Source organism: Panulirus ornatus, chromosome 56 (genome assembly GCF_036320965.1).
Source record: "Panulirus ornatus isolate Po-2019 chromosome 56, ASM3632096v1, whole genome shotgun sequence".
NCBI lineage: Eukaryota > Metazoa > Arthropoda > Malacostraca > Decapoda > Palinuridae > Panulirus > Panulirus ornatus.
Window position 1 is genome coordinate 30796964 of NC_092279.1, and position 20773 is coordinate 30817736.

Genomic DNA, 20773 nt, shown 5'->3' on the forward strand with positions numbered 1-20773 from the left:
TTCCTCCAGTTTTTCTCCATTCAAACTTACCTCCCATTTGACTTGACCCTCAACCCTACTGTACCTAATAACCTTGCTCTTATTCACATTTACTCTTAACTTTCTTCTTTCACACACTTTACCAAACTCAGTCACCAGCTTCTGCAGTTTCTCACATGAATCAGCCACCAGCGCTGTATCATCAGCGAACAACAACTGACTCACTTCCCAAGCTCCCCCATCCCCAACAGACTTCATACTTGCCCCTCTTTCCAAAACACTTGCATTCACCTACCTAACAACCCCATCCATAAACAAATTAAACAACCATGGAGACATCACACTCCCCTGCCGCAAACCAACATTCACTGAGAACCAATCACTTTCCTCTCTTCCTACATGTACACATGCCTTACATCCTCGATAAAAACTTTTCACTGCTTCTAACAACTTGCCTCCCACACCATATATTCTTAGTACCTTCCACAGAGCATCTCTATCAACTCTATCATATGCCTTCTCCAGATCCATAAATGCTACATACAAATCCATTTGCTTTTCTAAGTATTTCTCACATACATTCTTCAAAGCAAACACCTGATCCACACATCCTCTACCACTTCTGAAACCACACTGCTCTTCCCCAACCTGATGCTCTGTACATGCCTTCACCCTCTCAATCAATACCCTCCCATATAATTTACCAGGAATACTCAACAAACTTATACCTCTGTAATTTGAGCACTCACTCTTATCCCCTTTGCCTTTGTACAATGGCACTATGAACGCATTCCGCCAATCCTCAGGCACCTCACCATGAGTCATACATACATTAAATAACCTTACCAACCAGTCAATAATACAGTCACCCCCTTTTTCAATAAATTCCACTGCAATATATATATATATATATATATATATATATATATATATATATATATATATATATATATATATATATATATATATACACAATAATACAGTCACCCCCTTTTTTAATAAATTCCACTGCAATACCATCCAAACCTGCTGCCTTGCCGGCTTTTATCTTCCGCAAAGCTTTTACTACCTCTTCTCTGTTTACCAAATCATTTTCCCTAACCCTCTCACTTTGCACACCACCTCGACCAAGACACCCTATATCTGCCACTCTATCATCAAACACATTCAACAAACCTTCAAAATACTCACTCCATCTCCTCACATCCCCACTACTTGTTATCACCTCCCCATTTGCGCCCTTCACTGAAGTTCCCATCTGCTCCCTTGTCTTACGCACTTTATTTACCTCCTTCCAGAACATCTTTTTATTCTCCCTAAAATTTAATGATACTCTCTCACCCCAACTCTCATTTGCCCTTTTTTTTCACCTCTTGCACCTTTCTCTTGACCTCCTGTCTCTTTCTTTTATACATCTCCCACTCAACTGCATTTTTTCCCTGCAAAAATCGTCCAAATGCCTCTCTCTTCTCTTTCACTAATAATCTTACTTCTTCATCCCACCACTCACTACCCTTTCTAATCAACCCACCTCCCACTCTTCTCATGCCACAAGCATCTTTTGCGCAATCCATCACTGATTCCCTAAATACATCCCATTCCTCCCCAACTCCCCTTACTTCCATTGTTCTCACCTTTTTCCATTCTGTACTCAGTCTCTCCTGGTACTTCCTCACACAAGTCTCCTTCCCAAGCTCACTTACTCTCACCACCCTCTTCACCCCAACATTCACTCTTCTGTTCTGAAAACCCATACAAATCTTCACCTTAGCCTCCACAAGATAATGATCAGACATCCCTCGAGTTGCACCTCTATTGACTGGTTGGTAAGGTTATTTAATGTGTGTATGATTCATGGTGAGGTGCCTGAGGATTGGCAAAATGCTTGCATAGTGCCATTGTACAAAGGCAAAGGGGATAAGAGTGAGTGCTCAAATTACAGAGGTATAAGTTTGTTGAGTATTCCTGGTAAATTATATGGGAGGGTATTGATTGAGATGGTGAAGGCATGGACAGAGCATCAGATTGGGGAAGAGCAGTGTGGTTTCAGAAGTGGTAGAGGATGTGTGGATCAGGTGTTTGCTTTGAAGAATGTGAGAAATACTTAGAAAAGCAAATGGATTTGTATGTAGCATTTATGGATCTAGAGAAGGCATATGATAGAGTTGATAGAGATGCTCTGTGGAAGGTACTAAGAATATATGGTGTGGGAGGCAAGTTGTTAGAAGCAGTGAAAAGTTTTTATCGAGGATGTAAGGCATGTGTACGTGTAGGAAGAGAGGAAAGTGATTGGTTCTCAGTGAATGTAGGTTTGCGGCAAGGGTGTGTGATGCCTCCATGGTTGTTTAATTTGTTTATGGATGGGGTTGTTAGGGAGGTGAATGCAAATGTTTTGGAAAGAGGGGCAAGTAAGAAGTCTGTTGTGGATGAGAGAGCTTGGGAAGTGAGTCAGTTGTTGTTCGCTGATGATACAGCACTGGTGGCTGATTCATGTGAGAAACTGCAGAAGCTGGTGACTGAGTTTGGTAAAGTGTGTGAAAGAAGAAAGTTAAGAGTAAATGTGAATATGAGCAAGGTTATTAGGTACAGTAGGGTTGAGGGTCAAGTTAATTGGGAGGTAAGTTTGAATGGAGAAAAATTGGAGGAAGTAAAGTGTTTTAGATATCTGGGAGTGGATCCGGCAGCGGATGGAACCATGGAAGCAGAAGTGATTCATAGGGTGGGGGAGGGGGTAAAAATCCTGGGAGCCTTGAAGAATGTGTGGAAGTCAAGAACATTAATTAAACAACCATGGAGACATCATGCACCCCTGCCACAACCCGACATTCACTGAGAACCAATCACTTTCCTCTCTTCCTACTTGCACACATGCCTTACACCCTCGATAAAAACATTTCACTGCTTCTAGCAACTTGCCTCACACACCACATACTCTTAATACCTTCCACAGAGCATCTCTAGCAACTCTTATCATATGCCTTCTCCAGATCCATAAATGCTACATACAAATCCATTTGCTTTTCTAAGTATTTCTCACTTACATTCTTCAAAGCAAACACCTGATCCACACATCCTCTACCACTTCTGAAACCACACTGCTCTTCCCCAATCTGATGCTCTGTACATGCCTTCACCCTCTCAATCAATACCCTCCCATATAATGTCTCAGGAATACTCAACAAACTTATGCCTCTGTAATTTGAACACTCACCTTTGTCCCCTTTTCCTGTGTACATTGGCACTATGCATGCATTCCGCCGACCCTCAGGTACTTCCCCATGAACCATACATACGTTGAATATCCTCATCAACCAGTCAACAACACAGTTACCCCCTTTTTTAATAAATACCACTGCAATACCATCCAAACCCACTGCCTTGCTGGCTTTCATCTTCCGCAAAGCTTTCACTACATCTGTTTACCAAACCATTCTCCCCGACTCTCTCACTTTGCACATCAGACCAAAACACCCTATATCTGCCACTCTATCATCTAACACATTCAACAAACCTTCAAAATACTCACTCCATCTCCTTCTCACATCACCACTACGTGTTATTACCTCCTCATTATCCCCCTTCACCGATGTTCCCATTTGTTCTCTTGTCTTACGCACTTTATCTACCTCAGTCCATAACATATTTTTATTCTCCCTAAAATCTACTGATACTCTCTCACCCCAACTCTCATTTGCTCTCTTTTTCACCTCTTGCAACTTTCTCTTGACCTCTTGCCTCTTTCTTTCATACATCTTCCAGTCATTTGCACTCTTTCCCTGCAAAAATCGTCCAAATGCCTCTCTCTTCTCTTTCCCTAATAATCTTACTTCTTCATCACACCACTCACTACCCTTTCTATTCTGCCCACCTCCCACGCTTCTCATGCCACAAGCATCTTTTGCGCAAGCCATCACTGCTTCACTAAACACATCCAATTCCTCCCCCACTCCCATTACATCATTTGCTCTCACCTTTTTCCATTCTGTACTCAGTCTCTCCTGGTACTTCCTCACACAGGTCTCCTTTCCAAGCTCACTTACTCTCACCACTCTCTTTACCCCAACATTTTCTCTTCTTTTCTGAAAACTTCTACAAATCTTCACCTTCGCCTCTACAAGATAATGATCAGACATCCCTCCAGTTGCACCTCTCAGTACATTAACATCCAAAAGTCTCTCTTTCACATGCCTATCAATTAATATGTAATCCAATAACACTCTCTGACCATCTCTCCCACTTACATACACATATTTATGTATATCTCTCTTTTAAACAAGGTATTCCCAATCACCAGTCCTTTTTCAGCACACTAAACTAAAAGCTCTTCACCATTTCCATTTACAATACTGAACAAACCATGCACACTAATTATTCCCTCAACTGCCATATTACTCACCTTTGCATTCAAGTCACCCATCACTATAACCCAGTCTCGTGCATCAAAACTACCAACACACACACTCAGCTGCTCCCAAAACACTTGCCTCTCATGATCTTTCTCCTCATGACCAGGTGCAAAGGCATCAATAATCACCCATTTCTCTCCATCCACTTTCAGTTTTACCCATATCAATCTAGAGTTTACTGTCCTACACTCTATCACATACTCTCACAACTCCTGTTTCAAGAGTGGTGCTGCTCCTTCCTATGTTCTTGTCCTCTCACCAACTCCTGACTTTATTCCCAAAACATTCCTAAACCACTCTTCCCCTTTACCTTTGAGCTTCGCTTCACTCAAAGACAAAACATCCAGGTTCCTTTCCTCAAACAAACTACCTGTCTCTCCTTTTTTCTCATCTTGGTTACATCCACACACATTTAGACACCCCAGTCTGAGCCTTCGAGGAGGATGAGCACTCCCTGCGTGACTCCTTCTTCTGTTTCCCTTTTTAAAGGTAAAATACAAGGAGGGGAAGGTTTCTGGCCCCTGCTCCCGTCCCCTTTAGTCGCCTTCTACGACACACGGGAATGCATGGGAGGTATTCTTTCTCCCCTATCCCAGGGATAAAGAATGGATGAGAGAAATACTTAGAAAAACAGATGGATTTGTATGTAGCATTTACAGATCTGGGGAAGGCATATGATAGGGTTGATAGAGATGTTCTGTGGAAGGATTTAAGAGTATATGACATGGGATGACATGGGAGGTAAGTTGCTAGAAGCAGAGAAAAGTTTTTACTAAGGATGTAAGGCATGTGTTCGAGTAGGAAGAAAGGAAAGTGATTGGTTCCCAGTGAATGTTGCTTTGCGGCAGGGGTGCATGATGTCTCAATGGTTGTTTAATTTGTTTATGAATGGGATGGTTTGGGAGGTGAATGCAAGAGTTTTGGAGAGAGGGGCAAGTATGCAGTCTGTTCTGGATGAGAGGGTTTGGGAAGTGAGTCAGTTGTTGTTCACTGGTGATACAGCGCTGGTGGATGATTCGGGTGAGAAACTGTAGAAGCTGGTGACTTAGTTTGGTTAAGTGTGTAAAAGAAGAAAGTTGAGAGTAAATGTGAATAAGAGCAAGGTTATTAGTTTCATTAGGGTTGAGGGACAAGTCAGTTGGGAGATAAGTTTGAATGGAGAAAAACTGGAGGAAGTGAAGTGTTTTAGATACCTGGGAGTGGACTTAACAGCGGATGGAGTCATGGAAGCGGAAGTGAGTCACATGGTGTGGGAGGGGGCAAAGGCTCTGGGAGCACTGAAGAATGTGTGGAAGGAGAGACCATTATCTTGGAGAGCAAAATTAGGTATGTTTGAAGGAATAATGGTTCCAACAATGTTATATGGTTGCAAGGCATGTGCTATAGATAGGGTTGTGTGGAGGAGGGTGGATGTGTTAGAAATTAAATGTTTGAGGACAATATGCGGTGTGAGGTGGTTTGATCGAGTAAGTAATGAAAAACGAGTAAGTAATGAAAAAGTAAGAGATATGCGAGATGTGTGCAAATAAAAAGATTGTGGTTGAGAAAGCAGAAGAGGGTGTGTTGAAATGATTTGGAGACATGGAGAGATTGAGAGAGAAAAGATTGACAAAGAGGATATATGTGTCAGAGGTGGAGGGAAGAAGAAGTGGGAGATCAAATTGGTGGCAGAAGGATTGAGTGAAAAAGATTTCGAGGGATTGGGGCCTAAACATAAAGGAGGGTGAAAGGCGTGCAAGGAATAGAGTGAATTGGAACGATGTGGTATACCAGGGTCTACGTGCTGTTAATCAATTGAAACAGGTAATATGAAGCATCTCGGGTAACCCATGGAAAGGTCTGTGGGGCCTGGATATGGAAAGGGAGCTGTGGTTTCAGTGCATTACACACGACAGCTAGAGACTGAGTGAACGAAGGTGGCCTTTGTTGTCTTTTCCTAGTGCCACCTCGTGCACGTGCGGGGGGAGGGGGGTGTCATTTTATGTGCAGGCGTGGTGGCGACGGGAATGAATAAAGGCAGCAAGTATGAATTATGTACATGTATATATATGTATATGTCTGTGTATGTTTATATACGTCTACGTTGAAATGTACAGGTATGTATATGTGCGTGTGTGGATGTGTAAGTATATACATGTGTATGTGAATGGGTTGGGCCATTCTTTCATCTGCTTCCTTGCGCTACCTCGCAAACGTGGGAGACAGCAACAAAGTATGATAAATAAATATATAAATAAATATTCATCTATTTTACTTAATTGCTGTCTCCTACATTATCAAGGTAGCACAAGGAAATGGATGAGGAATTTCCTAACCCACCCACATACACATCTATTTACATAAAAGCCCACACACGTACATATGCATACGTACACATTTCAACGTATACACACATATACATACACATGTACATATTCATACTTGCTGCCTTCATCCATTCCCATTGCCACCTTGCCACACATGACAAAAAAAAATCTCCCCCCCCTTCAGCAAGGTAGCACCAGGAACAGACAAAAAAGGCCACACTCATTCACACTCAGTCTCTAGTTGTCATGTTTAATGCACTGAAACCACTGCTCCCTTTCCACATCCAGGCACCACAGACCTTTCCATGGTTTACTACAGATGCTTCACATGCCCTGGTTCAATCCATTGACAGCACATCAACCCCGGTACACTACATTATTCTAATTCACTCTATTCCTTGCAAGCCTTTCACCCTCCTGTATGTTCAGGCCCCAATTGCTCAAAATCTTTTTCACTCCATCGTTGCACCTCCAATTTGATCTGCTTTTCCTTGTTCCCTCCTCCTCTGATGCATATAACCTCTTTGTCAATCTTTAACCTTTCCTCACTCATTCTCTCCATGTGTCCAAACCATTTCAACACACCCTCTTTTGCTCTCTCAACCACTCTTTTTACCACCACACATCTCTCTTACCCTTTCATTACTTACTCGATCAAACCACCCCACACTAGTCTGTTGGGGATGAGAGGGCCTGGGAAATAAGTCGGTTGTTTGCCGATGGTACAGGTCTAGAGGCTGATTTGGGAGAGATACTGCAGAGGTTGAAGACTGAGTTTGGAAAAGTGTGTGAAAGGAGAAAGTTGAGAGTAAATGTGAATAAGAGCAAGGTTATTAGGTTCAGTAGGGGTGCAGAAGAAGTTAACTGGGATGTAAGATGTAAGTATGAATGGAGAAAAATTGGAGGAAGTGAAGTGTTTTAGATATCTGGGAGTGAACTTAGCAGTGGATGGAACCATGTAAGCGGAAGTGAATCACAGGGAGGGGGAGGTGGTAAAGGTTCTGGAAGCGATGAAGAATGTGTGGAAGGAGAGAACGTTATCTCGGAGAGAAAAAATGGGAATGTTTGATGGAATAGTAGTTCCAACAATGTAATTTGATTGGGAGGCATGGGCTATAGATAGGGTTGTACTAAAGAGGGTGGATTTATTGGGAATGAAATGCTTGAGGACATTATGTGGTGTGAGGTGGTTTGACCAAGTAAGTAATGAAAGGGTAAGAGATGTTTGGAAATAAAAAGAGTGTGGTTGAGAGATCAGAAGAGGGTGTGTTTAAATGGTTTGGGCACATGGAGAATGAGTGAGGAAAGACTGACAAAGAGGATGCATGTGTCAGAGGAGGAGGGAACAAGGAGAAGTGGAAGACGAAACTGGAGGTGGAAGGATGGAGTGAAAAAGATTTTGAACAATCGGGGACTGAACATACAGGAGGGTGAGGCATACAAAGAATAGAGTGAATTGGAACGATGTGGGTTGACGTGCTATCAATGGACTGAACCAGGGCATGGAAAGCATCTGGGGTAAACCATGGAAAGGTCTGTGGGCCTGGATGTTGGTAAGGAGCTGTGGTTTTGGTGTATTACACATGATAGCTAGAGACTGAGTGTGAATGAATGCGGCCTTTTTTAGTCTGTTTCTTGGCGCCACCCTGCTGAAGTGGGATGTTCTGGCCCTGAGTGAAACAAAGCTCAAGGGTAAAGGGGAAGAATGGTTTGGAAATGTATTGGGAGTAAAGTCAGGGGTGGGTGAGAGGACAAGAGCTAAGAAAGGAATAGCATCACTCCTGAAGTAGTTGTGGGAGTGCATAATAGAGTGTAAGGAAGTAAATTCTAGATCGAAGCGGGTAAAACTGAAATTGACTGGCAAAAGATGGGTGATTGTTGGTATTTATGCACCTGGTTATGAGACAAAAGATCATGAGATGTAAGTCTTTTGGGAGCAGCTGAATGAGTGTGTCAGCAATTTTGGTGCACAAGACCAGGTATTACTGATGAGTGATTTAAATGTAAAGGTGAGTACTGTGGCAATTGAGGATATAACTGTTTTTCAGGGAGTATTCATAATTAGCAGTGTGAATGGAAGTGGTGAAGACCTTGTGAATTTGTGCTGAGAAAAGACTGGAGATTGGGGATACCTGGTTTAAAGAGAGATATACAAAAGTATAGGTATAAGGGCAGGAAAAATGGTTTAAGGGCATCATAAGATTACATCTTAATTGATAGGTATGTGAAAGATAGACTTCTAGATGTAAATGTGCTGAGAGGGGCTGCTGGTGGGATGTCTGATTACTATCTTGTGGAGGCGGGGGTGAAGATTTGCAGAGGTTTTCAAAAAAGTGAAGACAATGTAGGGGAGAAGTGAGTAGTGAGAGTAAGTAAGCTTGGAAAGGAGACTTGCATGAAGATATACCAGGAAAGATTGAGTGTAGAATGGCAAAAGGTGAGGCCAAATGAAGTGAGGGGAGTGGGTGAGGATGGGAATGAATTTAGGAAAGCAGGATGGGAATGAATTTAGGAAAGCAGTGATGGCATGTGCAAGAGATGCATGTGGCATGAGAAAGGTGGGAGGTGGGCCGATTAGAAAGGGTAGTGAGTGGAGGGATGATGAAGTTAAGTTGTTTGTGAAAGAGAAAAGAGAGGTGTTTGGACAAAACTTACAAAGGAAGAGTGCAAATGACAGGGAGATGTATAAGAGAAAGTGGCAGGAGGTTAAGAGGAAGGTGAAAGAGTTGAAAAAGAGGGCAAGTGAGAGTTGGGGTGAGGGAGTATCATTAAACTTTAGGAAGAATAAGATGTTATGTAAGGAGGTAAATAATGTGCGAAAGACGAGAACAAATGGAAACATCGGTGATGGAGTGAGAAGGAGATGGAGTGAATATGCTGAATGAGTGTTAAATGCGTTTGATGATAGAAAGGTGTTTTGTTTGGGGTGGTACGCTAGGTGAAAGAGTTGGGGAGAGGAGTTTGAAGAGAGAAGAGGTGGTGAGAGCCATACAGGAGATGAAATCCGGCAAGGTGGCCTGAGTGGATGATATTGCAGTTGAACTTAGTAAGAAGGGGGTGACTGTGTTGTTGATTGGTAAGGATATTCAATGTATGTATAGATCATAGTGAAATGCCTGAGGGTTAGCGGAATGCATGTAAAATGTCATTGTACAAAGGCAAAGGGGATAAAGGTGAGTGTCTAAGTAAAGACGCACACATTTGTTGAGTACACCTTGAACACTGAATGGGAGGGTATTGACTGTGAGGGTGAAGGCATGTAAAGAGCATCAGATTGGGGAGAAGCAGTGTGGTTTCAGAAGTGATAAAGGAGAGTGGATCAGGTGTTTTCTTTGAAGAATGTATCTGAGGAATACAGCAAACCCTTGATTTAATGGACTAATTGGGGGGAAGGGGTGTCTGTTAATGACGAAAGTCTATTTAATCAAATGTAACCTATTTCTGTGCCACATTTGAGTTTACATGCTTTTTTTTCAACTGTATCACCCTAGGGTTTAGTATGTAGTACGGTAGTTAGGCAGCAAGCACCTGGCAGCATGGGAATGCTTGCTGGGCAGTTGAAGACAAGAGTCAGACTGAGATAGAGGTGATGCCACCCCTCTCCTGTGAAAGGATACTTCTTTATGATAAAGTGAGGATGGACTGCCTGCTTTCATTGCACCTCTTACAATCACTTGATGCCATTTTGAATTATAAGGATTGCAAAATTATTTAACAACAAATCAGCCACCAGTGCTGTATCATCAGCTAACAACAATCGACTCATATCCTCATCCTATCATTCACTAATCTTTTTCATACATCCGCATCCCTCCTACTACCTCCCACATTTCAACCACACATACAAACAGTAGTTCCATGATTATCTTTCATTCCCTTTGTTTCACTTACTCTCATCCTGTGCTACTCTTTGCACAATCTCCCTTTAAATCTGCATGCAGACTGCATTTTACGAACTCATAAATAACAGGTTTCTCCATCACCAACCACAAGAAAAGATAAAATTTTCACTATCAATACAGGCATAGGTTAGTCCTTGATAAAAAAAAAAGCTCATGTAGTATAATCTTGAAATTCCCCTCATTTCTGAATTCCACTTTATCTATACAAGATCTTGGGCTCCCAGTCTTCTGTAGCCATTCTTTCATGACTGAAACAGACTTTATTGTGCCTTCCAAGCGGCCAAGGATTGTTCCTTGCTCTATGTTCTTACACCACCCCCATATATCAAGTTCACCTGCCTTATAATGAGTGCACTTTCTAAAGAAGACACTATGCATAATTCCAAACACTTCAAAGTCGACAGCGATGAGCATGTGGGCTGGATATTTACTTGAAAGAAATAAGGTGTATCAATTAATTCACAAAAGATGCACTAATGCTGTATAAAAACTACATGTAATTCAATTTCAAAGAATCTGGAATGCACTTGCACCTTCTCTACTTTACCTAAATTTTCAAATGTCTCATACAGAACAGAGAATGGCATTAGTTCCACCTCACCTCTAAACTTTCCCCAAAAAACGTGAGTTTACTTTTTGAACCACTGTGGATACTAGAGAATATCCTAGACAGCTCAAAAGCTTCAATAAAATAAACCCCTAATCACAATAATCACCTCTTTAAAAAATAATAAGTACCATCAATCCATAGACAGACAACCTGCAAGTTAAAGAAATGCTTCTCTTTGTTGCCATGCAAACAGGAAGAGAAAAAGGAAAATAAAACACAATAAATAAATGTACCAAAATAATACGTATGCTCATATCAATAACTAAAAGGGTATACATATTAACAACTGGCCAAGCCTACGGTTGTGAGGTATACACATTAACTTACGACTTCATAAATCCTCGAAATTTGGACTTTGCTTTAAGACTTGCCACTGTTACTCTATTTTCTGAAACTGTTGACCTGTTAAATGGGGAATATGTTATTATCTCATCTTCACCTATGGAAAAGGCATGGATCAAGAGGCATTTACTTCTCATAAAGGTCACATGACAATGAAAATACATGATCAATTAAATATAGCCTTGGTCTTTTCCCGGGTTTTATCTTCCTCATCTGCATCCTTAAATTTGGAAAAATTTACTAAACATAACCTTAAAAAAGAGGAAAAATCCATCATACTACCTTGGTAAAAGTGTGTTATGTCTGAGTTCAGTTCTGTACTTCATCAATGGACTTTTTTGACGATGTATCAACTATAATCAAGCTATGTATTTCACAACAAAATATTAAAGATGTACCACATGTATTACACTGCATCTCCTTTTCAGACTGAATTGAAATAATTAAACAAATGGCAAGGTGGATGACCTTCCTTCCTCATCTTTTAAGCAATGCACAGAACAGTATTGAAAATGAAAGGCTATGTAGCCACTTCAACATAAACATGAGGGTGAATAAAAATATATCAGACCAAAGTCGTACATATCAGATATTCCCTATCAGCTCAATCATAAAGAAAATAAAAAAAATACTGATAATTTTATGAGGTTTGACTTTTAGAAGACAACTCATATATTCTGATTGAAAGCTATGTCTTAGAAATGTGCATCTTCGTACATGCAAAAGCTCTTATGTTGACAATGGTTTTACTGTGACAGTAACTACCAATACTGGTTAACACACAAAAATTTTTTCCTAAGGAGTGTCATTATCCTACTGCAAGCTTACTTAATATGCTTCCTATTAGTGCCAAAATTTATGGCAAATTGGGGCCAGTGGCTTCAATCATTGTGGAAATCATGTCAAGTCTCTTACAGAGACCCTGGCAAGTGTAATATACTGTCATGCATCGACAGCGCTAATCATATGTTATGCAACACTATGGTACTACATCACAACCATCAGTCAGTGTCTAGCTACTGTGGTGATCATGTCTGTTTTGTTAGTCTTAGTGTGATAGGTATTTTTTCCTCCATATTTGTCTGTGATTACCTAGTTGTTTTGCCATCCAGTTATGCCCATGAGAGTTACAACCAAGAAAAACATTGCAGCAGTGATAGCTTTATATAAAGCAGAGCACAATTTAAAATATATCACCAAGCAAACAGATGTCTGCCTGTGAACTGTACAAAGGTCAGTGAAGCAGTTTACGGAATTAGGGGAGAATATTCCTCCAGCTCCACTTCCCAAGTCTGGAAGGCCAAAATTGATGTTTGTCAAGACTCACAAAGTGATTCCTAGACAAGTTAAGGCCTGCCCGTCCCTGATATGTGAAAAAGCAGAAAAACCCAAACTTGTTCAAACATGTCTTGAGAAGAAACATTCAAACGTTACTTCATAATGAGATGGGATTTCGTAGTTTTCATATCCAATGTAAACCTCCACTGACTACCACCCAGAATGATAAAACAGTGGAAGTTTGCAAGAAATACAGTGTTTAAGACAGGAAACATAGATCTGTTATGTGAAGTGACAGGTTGATATTTGCTGAGACTGTAAACACCAGAGGGAGAGTATTAGAGCAACCCCACTCAGGCCCGCACCTGCCACAGTAAAAAGAAAACACTATAAAACCCCATCCTTTTCTTATAGTTTGGTAATGTTTCAGCTGTATGGTGTTGATGGTTTGGTAATCTTACCCATTAATGTGAAAGTGAACCAGGTAGTGTACTTTAATCTAATTAATGACTATCTAACTGATTCCTTTACAAGTGCAAAAGCTAAAATATCAATGCAGGAAGGGGCTCCTTGTCACACTGCTCGTTCTGCTACACAGTGGCTGAATGATAGAGATAAAGTACTTCAAGGACTGGCCATGAAACAGCAATGATCTAAACCCAACTGAAAACCTGTGGTCCATTGTAATATAATGACCTGTGGTCCACTGTGATATGGACATGTCCTCTGTAACAATGCTTGGGGCAACAATGAAGCAGGTAAGGGGTTACTTTTCCCAAACCTACACAAGAATCTTGCTGACAGCCTTCTAAAAAGATACTGGAAGGGGAATATAACAAAATATCTGTTATGATGAAGTGTTATTTATATCTTTTAAGCCACTTAACCAGATTTTTTTACCTTATGACCTAACTTTTGGCACAGACTGTATATCAATATATCATCAATAACTCCATGTACAATACCTGGGATGTATTAAGTATGTGCAGAGTCTAAATTCTTTCACAAAAATCCTCAACCTATGAACAATGTTTAAATATGAAAAATGAACTTTGACAATTGTAAATATTCTACCTAATATTTCACTTTGCACACAAGTTTTAAGCACTCTAGGCTTGGGCCCCAGTGAATGCTCCAGTGTTTGGGAAGGCTTACTCAAAATCATTATAAAATGATGAGAGACACCCTTTACTATAATACTGTGAGAACTTTCAACCATAAAATACAACTACTATTGAAACAAAATATATGGAAACTTAAAAAAGTATGATTAGGCAATGTAAATGAATAAAAGATCCCCAGAAACAATCTATACTGTAAGCAGTATTATTTTTCATAATAGTTCATTTCCCATGTAGCGAAGTAACACAACACAAAGATGAAGAATGGCCAAATTTGCTCAAAGCTTCACTCCAGCTGTCATGTATCATGCAACACAGCAAGAGTTCTCTATTCACAGTTAAGCCCCAACTGACCTGCTTTGTGCACCCTGGTCACAAAGTAACTGTCATGTACAATGTACCAAAAGCAGGGCTCTTTATTCACATCCAAGCCCCAAAGATCTTTCTGTGACTGTCCCTTTGAGTTTCATATGCCCTGGTTCAGCCCACTTACACCAAATTGCTCAAGAAATACCGTATCACTCCAATTCACTTTATCCTATGTGCACCTCACAGTGATCTGCATGCTCTCCTTACTGATGCCCCTATTTGTTCTCTTGTTGTCTTGCACTGTTTACCTCCATCCAAAATATTTCTTTTTGCTCTTCCTGAAGTATGCCAATATTTTCTCACTCCATTTCACAACTTTTCTCTTTTACAGTACCTGCACCTTCTTCTTGACCTCCAGCCACTTTCTCTGGTACATCACCCAATCACTTGCATTCTTTCCCTGCATGTAGTGCCCATATCTCTCTTTTCTCTCTCATTAGCAACTCAACTTCCTCATCAGACCACTTGCTACCCTTTCTCAAATGCTCACCCACTGTATGCCACACTATCTACATATAAAAAACAATGTTTCCACAAGTAACTTTCATTCTGTGACCACTCCCCTGGTTATATACACTCTCCCCTTATGCTTTTCTTCACCCATTCTTTCTGAGTTTCTCCACATACAGGGATCTTTTCCAAAGCCACTCACATTCACCACCATCTATGTTATTTCCTCTTTTCCTTCAGCCAACAAAAACTTTCACATATGTCTTCATCAATAAGTGATTAGACATCCCACCAGCTGCCCATCTCAGCACATTCACATCTATTAGTCTTTCTTTTAAAATGCCCGTCAGTTAAAACAATCCAATAATATCTACTCATCATGGCCTTCACTCACACAAATGTACTTATATATACATCTTTTTTTTTAAATGAGATATTACCAATCACCAGCTCTTCTTCAGCAAACAACTCAACAAACTGTTCAACATTTTCATTTACAATGGGTATTTTATGCTGCCCAATCATACACTCATCCACCATATTACCATATCACTCACCCTTGCTCCTTTCAAATCATACACCTTTTGTAATCCACTTTCATTCTCACCCAAATCAGTCTGGAATTCACTTTAAGCTCTTTAACTCGTTTCCACAACTCCTCTTTTAACAATAAAGCCACTCCCTCTTTGCTCTCACTCTCACCCCAAACTCTAGCACTCAGACATCCCAAACCATTCTTCCCTCTTCTCCTTATGCCACATGTCACTTAGAACCAGATCACCACATCCAAGCACGTACCTGCTATGAGCCTTTGAGTAACATATCTGTACGTGCCTCATCATTATCATACATAGTAGTGAAATGCACAACCTCCAAAATAGCTTTGAGTGTGTGTGTGTGTGTGTGTGTGTGTGTGTGTTGGTGCCATTTTCACACCTAACAGAGCTTGCTTTAAAATTTCAGTAATAAAAGAATCATCCTCTTTATTCCGTAAATTTTAAAGACTCCCAGATTTCTTGATTATTGCTGTACCATGCACAAAGGAATTCTAAAGAATTCATTTTCTGTATCACCTTCCCATGTAAGAGCCACAATCTAGTAGCTCTTTGAGGCACTGCACTCTGACCACTTGGTTTCATAATGTTTTTAGTCTATTCATTGTGATTTTCATGTACAGTAAGGTTGGGATATAACACAAGATTTTTTTTTTTTTTTTTTGCTTTGTCGCTGTCTCCCGCGTTTGCGAGGTAGCGCAAGGAAACAGATGAAAGAAATGGCCCAACCCACCCCCATACACATGTATATACATACGTCCACACACGCAAATATACATACCTACACAGCTTTCCATGGTTTACCCCAGACGCTTCACATGCCTTGATTCAATCCACTGACAGCACGTCAACCCCGGTATACCACATCGCTCCAATTCACTCTATTCCTTGCCCTCCTTTCACCCTCCTGCATGTTCAGGCCCCGATCACACAAAATCTTTTTCACTCCATCTTTCCACCTCCAATTTGGTCTCCCTCTTCTCCTCGTTCCCTCCACCTCCGACACATATATCCTCTTGGTCAATCTTTCCTCACTCATTCTCTCCATGTGACCAAACCATTTCAAAACACCCTCTTCTGCTCTCTCAACCACGCTCTTTTTATTTCCACACATCTCTCTTACCCTTACGTTACTTACTCGATCAAACCACCTCACACCACACATTGTCCTCAAACATCTCATTTCCAGCACATCCATCCTCCTGCGCACAACTCTATCCATAGTCCACGCCTCACAACCATACAACATTGTTGGAACCACTATTCCTTCAAACATACCCATTTTTGCTTTCCGAGATAATGTTCTCGACTTCCACACATTCTTCAAGGCTCCCAGAATTTTCGCCCCCTCCCCCACCCTATGATCCACTTCCGCTTCCATGTTTCCATCCGCTGCCAGATCCACTCCCAGATATCTAAAACACTTCACTTCCTCCAGTTTTTCTCCATTCAAACTCACCTCCCAATTGACTTGACCCTCAACCCTACTGTACCTAATAACCTTGCTCTTATTCACATTTACTCTTAACTTTCTTCTTTCACACACTTTACCAAACTCAGTCAACAGCTTCTGCTGTTTCTCACATGAATCAGCCACCAGCGCTGTATCATCAGCGAACAACAACTGACTCACTTCCCAAGCTCTCTCATCCCCAACAGACTTCATACTTGCCCCTCTTTCCAAAACTCTTGCATTCACCTCCCTAACAACCCCATCCATAAACAAATTAAACAACCATGGAGACATCACACACCCCTGCCGCAAACCTACATTCACTGAGAACCAATCACTTTCCTCTCTTCCTACACGTACACATGCCTTACATCCTCGATAAAAACTTTTCACTGCTTCTAACAACTTGCCTCCCACACCATATATTCTTAATACCTTCCACAGAGCATCTCTATCAACTCTAACATATGCCTTCTCCAGATCCATAAATGCTACATACAAATCCATTTGCTTTTCTAAGTGTTTCTCACATACATTCTTCAAAGCAAACACCTGATCCACACATCCTCTACCACTTCTGAAACCACACTGCTCTTCCCCAATCTGATGCTCTGTACATGCCTTCACCCTCTCAATCAATACCCTCCCATATAATTTGCCAGGAATACTCAACAAACTTATACCTCTGTAATTTGAGCACTCACTCTTTGCCTTTGTACAATGGCACTATGCACGCATTCCGCCAATCCTCAGGCACCTCACCATGAGTCATACATACATTAAATAACCTTACCAACCACTCAACAATACAGTCACCCCCTTTTTTAATAAATTCCACTGCAATACCATCCAAACCTGCTGCCTTGCCGGCTTTCATCTTCCGCAAAGCTTTTACAGCCTGTTCTCTGTTTACCAAATCATTTTCCCTAACCCTCGCACTTTGCACACCACTCGACCAAAACACCCTATATCTGCCACTCTATCATCAAACACATTCAACAAACCTTCAAAATACTCACTCCATCTCCTTCTCACATCACCACTACTTGTTATCACCTCCCCATTTGCGCCCTTCACTGAAGTTCCCATTTGCTCCCTTGTCTTACGCACTTTATTTACCTCCTTCCAGAACATCTTTTTATTCTCCCTAAAATTTAATGATACTCTCTCACCCCAACTCTCATTTGCCCTTTTTTTTCACCTCTTGCACCTCTCTCTTGACCTCCTGTCTCTTTCTTTTATACGTCTCCCACTCAATTTCATTTTTTCCCTGCAAAAATCGTCCAAATGCCTCTCTCTTCTCTTTCACTAATACTCTTACTTCTTCATCCCACCACTCACTACCGTTTCTAATCAACCCATCTCCCACTCTTCTCATGCCACAAGCATCTTTTGCGCAATCCATCACTGATTCCCTAAATACATCCCATTCCTCCCCCACTCCCCTTACTTCCATTGTTCTCACCTTTTTCCATTCTGTACTCAGTCTCTCCTGGTACTTCCTCACACAAGTATCCTTCCCAAGCTCACTTACTCTCACCACCCTCTTCACCCCAACATTCACTCTTCTTTTCTGGAAACCCATACAAATCTTCACCTTAGCCTCCACAAGATAATGATCAGACATCCCTCCAGTTGCACCTCTCAGCACATTAACATCCAAAAGTCTCTCTTTCGCGCGCCTGTCAATTAACACGTAATCCAATAACACTCTCTGGCCATCTCTCCTACTTACATAAGTATACTTATGTATATCTCGCTTTTTAAACCAGGTATTCCCAATCATGTCCTTTTTCAGCACATAAATCTACAAGCTCTTCACCATTTCCATTGACAACACTGAACACCCCTTGTATACCAATTATTCCCTCAACTGCCACATTACTCACCTTTGCATTCAAATCACCCAACACTATAACCCGGTCTCGTGCATCAAAACCACTAACACACTCATTCAGCTGCTCCCAAAACACTTGCCTCTCATGATCTTTCTTCTCATGCCCAGGTGCATATGCACCAATAATCACCCATCTCTCTCCATCAACTTTCAGTTTTACCCATATTAATCGAGAATTTACTTTCTTACATTCTATCACATACTTCCACAACTCCTGTTTCAGGAGTACTGCTACTCCTTCCCTTGCTCTTGTCCTCTCACTAACCCCTGACTTTACTCCCAAGACATTCCCAAACCACTCTTCCCCTTTACCCTTGAGCTTCGTTTCACTCAGAGCCAAAACATCCAGGTTCCTTTCCTCAAACATACTACCTATCTCTCCTTTTTTCACATCTTGGTTACATCCACACACATTTAGGCACCCCGATCTGAGCCTTCGAGGAGGATGAGCACTCCCCGCGTGACTCCTTCTTCTGTTTCCCATTTTAGAAAGTTAAAAAAATACAAGGAGGGGAGGATTTCTGGCCCCCCTGCTCCCGTCCCCTCTAGTCGCTTTCTACGACACGCGAGGAATGCGTGGGAAGTATTCTTTCACCCCTATCCCCAGGGATAATATACATATATATATACACATACACACACATACACACACACACGCACACATACACACACACACACATACATATATATACATGTGAAAAATGTAAGAAACAATTTAGAAACTGAAACTTCTAGCTTGAAATGAAATGAAAAAATGAATGTCACATAATGGTTCAACCTCTGGCTATGGAAAAAGGAAATGTTTAATTTATCTACACAAACGTCAATAGTAGTTCTCATCAATTTAACCACTGTATCAATAAGCTTCAATGTCTAAGCTACATTTTTTCCAATTTCACTATTTTCTTCTCAAAGCACCATGTATGAAAACTATCACTCCAGTAACACAACTATAAACATTTACTTTCCCTTTAAAAAAAAGTTCTGGGGAAGTCTGTCTCGATACACTGCGGGACACTCTACCACCTGGCGAGGTTTGTGTTGCAATGGTTCTTGATTCACAAACGTAGTAGCATCACTGGTGGGCCAAGGTAGTTCCGTTGGCAACTGGGACATTTCCTCATCCAGTATATAGCTGACACGCAGAATAACACAAGATAGGTGCCAAAATATTCAAGCAGAATCTTATGTGACATCCATTTCCACTAAAGTAAGGGGATAGGAGCCAAGGGAAAAAAATCAAATTTTTACGCACATAATGGGAATAATGTACCAAATATTACTCAAAATGTTATGCATAGTAGCAGAACAAAGAACCAAGACACAATTGACAACTATCGACAACAACCCTAATAGTAAACACGGAGATGATAGTGAAAAGTCATGAATGGAGGGGGAACGTTTGTGTCATAGTGTGTGATTGGTTGACGTATCGCAGTCTTAATCATTGCTATGTAGTCATATATTGGGGAGGGTTCTGTGTATGAGGACTCTATGTAATAGATGTGAATCATATGCGTACGTATCCTGTGTAATACGTTAATATAATATCTATCTATTACACACATCCTATTAGTTGTATTAGGAATCATCCTCAGGCAGTTCACCATGAACCATACATACATTGAATATCCCTACCAACCAGTCAACAACACAGTCACCCTCTTTTTTAATAAATTCCACAGCAATAATATCCAAACCCAATGCCTTGCTGGCTTACATCTTCTGCAATGCTTTCACTACCTCTTCTCTATTCACCAAACCATTCTCCCTGACCCTTTCACTTCGCACACCATCTTGACCAAAACACCCTATATCTGCCAATCTATCATCAAACACATTCAACAAACCTTCAAAATACTCACTCCATCTCCTTCTCATATCACCACTACTTGCTATTACCTCCCCATTAGCCCCCTTCACCGATGTTCCCATCTGTCCTCTTGTCTTGCACACTTTATTTACCTCCTTCCAAAACATCTTTTTATTTCATTATACTTTGTCGCTGTCTCCCGCATTAGCGAGGTAACACAAGAAAACAGATGAAAGAATGGCCCAATCCACCCACATACACATGCATGTCTATACATACATGTCCACACATGC

At 41.0% G+C, this 20773-nt stretch overlaps 1 protein-coding gene across 4 annotated transcripts in view; it reads right to left on the reverse strand.

The window, feature by feature from the left end:
• LOC139766048 (uncharacterized) overlaps positions 1 to 20773 on the reverse strand; it is a 191185-nt gene that overhangs the window by 109930 nt on the left and 60482 nt on the right. The window contains exon 3 of one of the 4 annotated variants that reach the window (XM_071694192.1): positions 11531 to 11605. The exons of the other annotated variants lie outside the window; for them this stretch is intronic. Within the exon in view, the coding sequence (XP_071550293.1) occupies positions 11531 to 11605 (75 nt within the window). The remainder of the gene's footprint in view (positions 1 to 11530; positions 11606 to 20773) is intronic. 4 annotated transcript variants of the gene reach the window in all.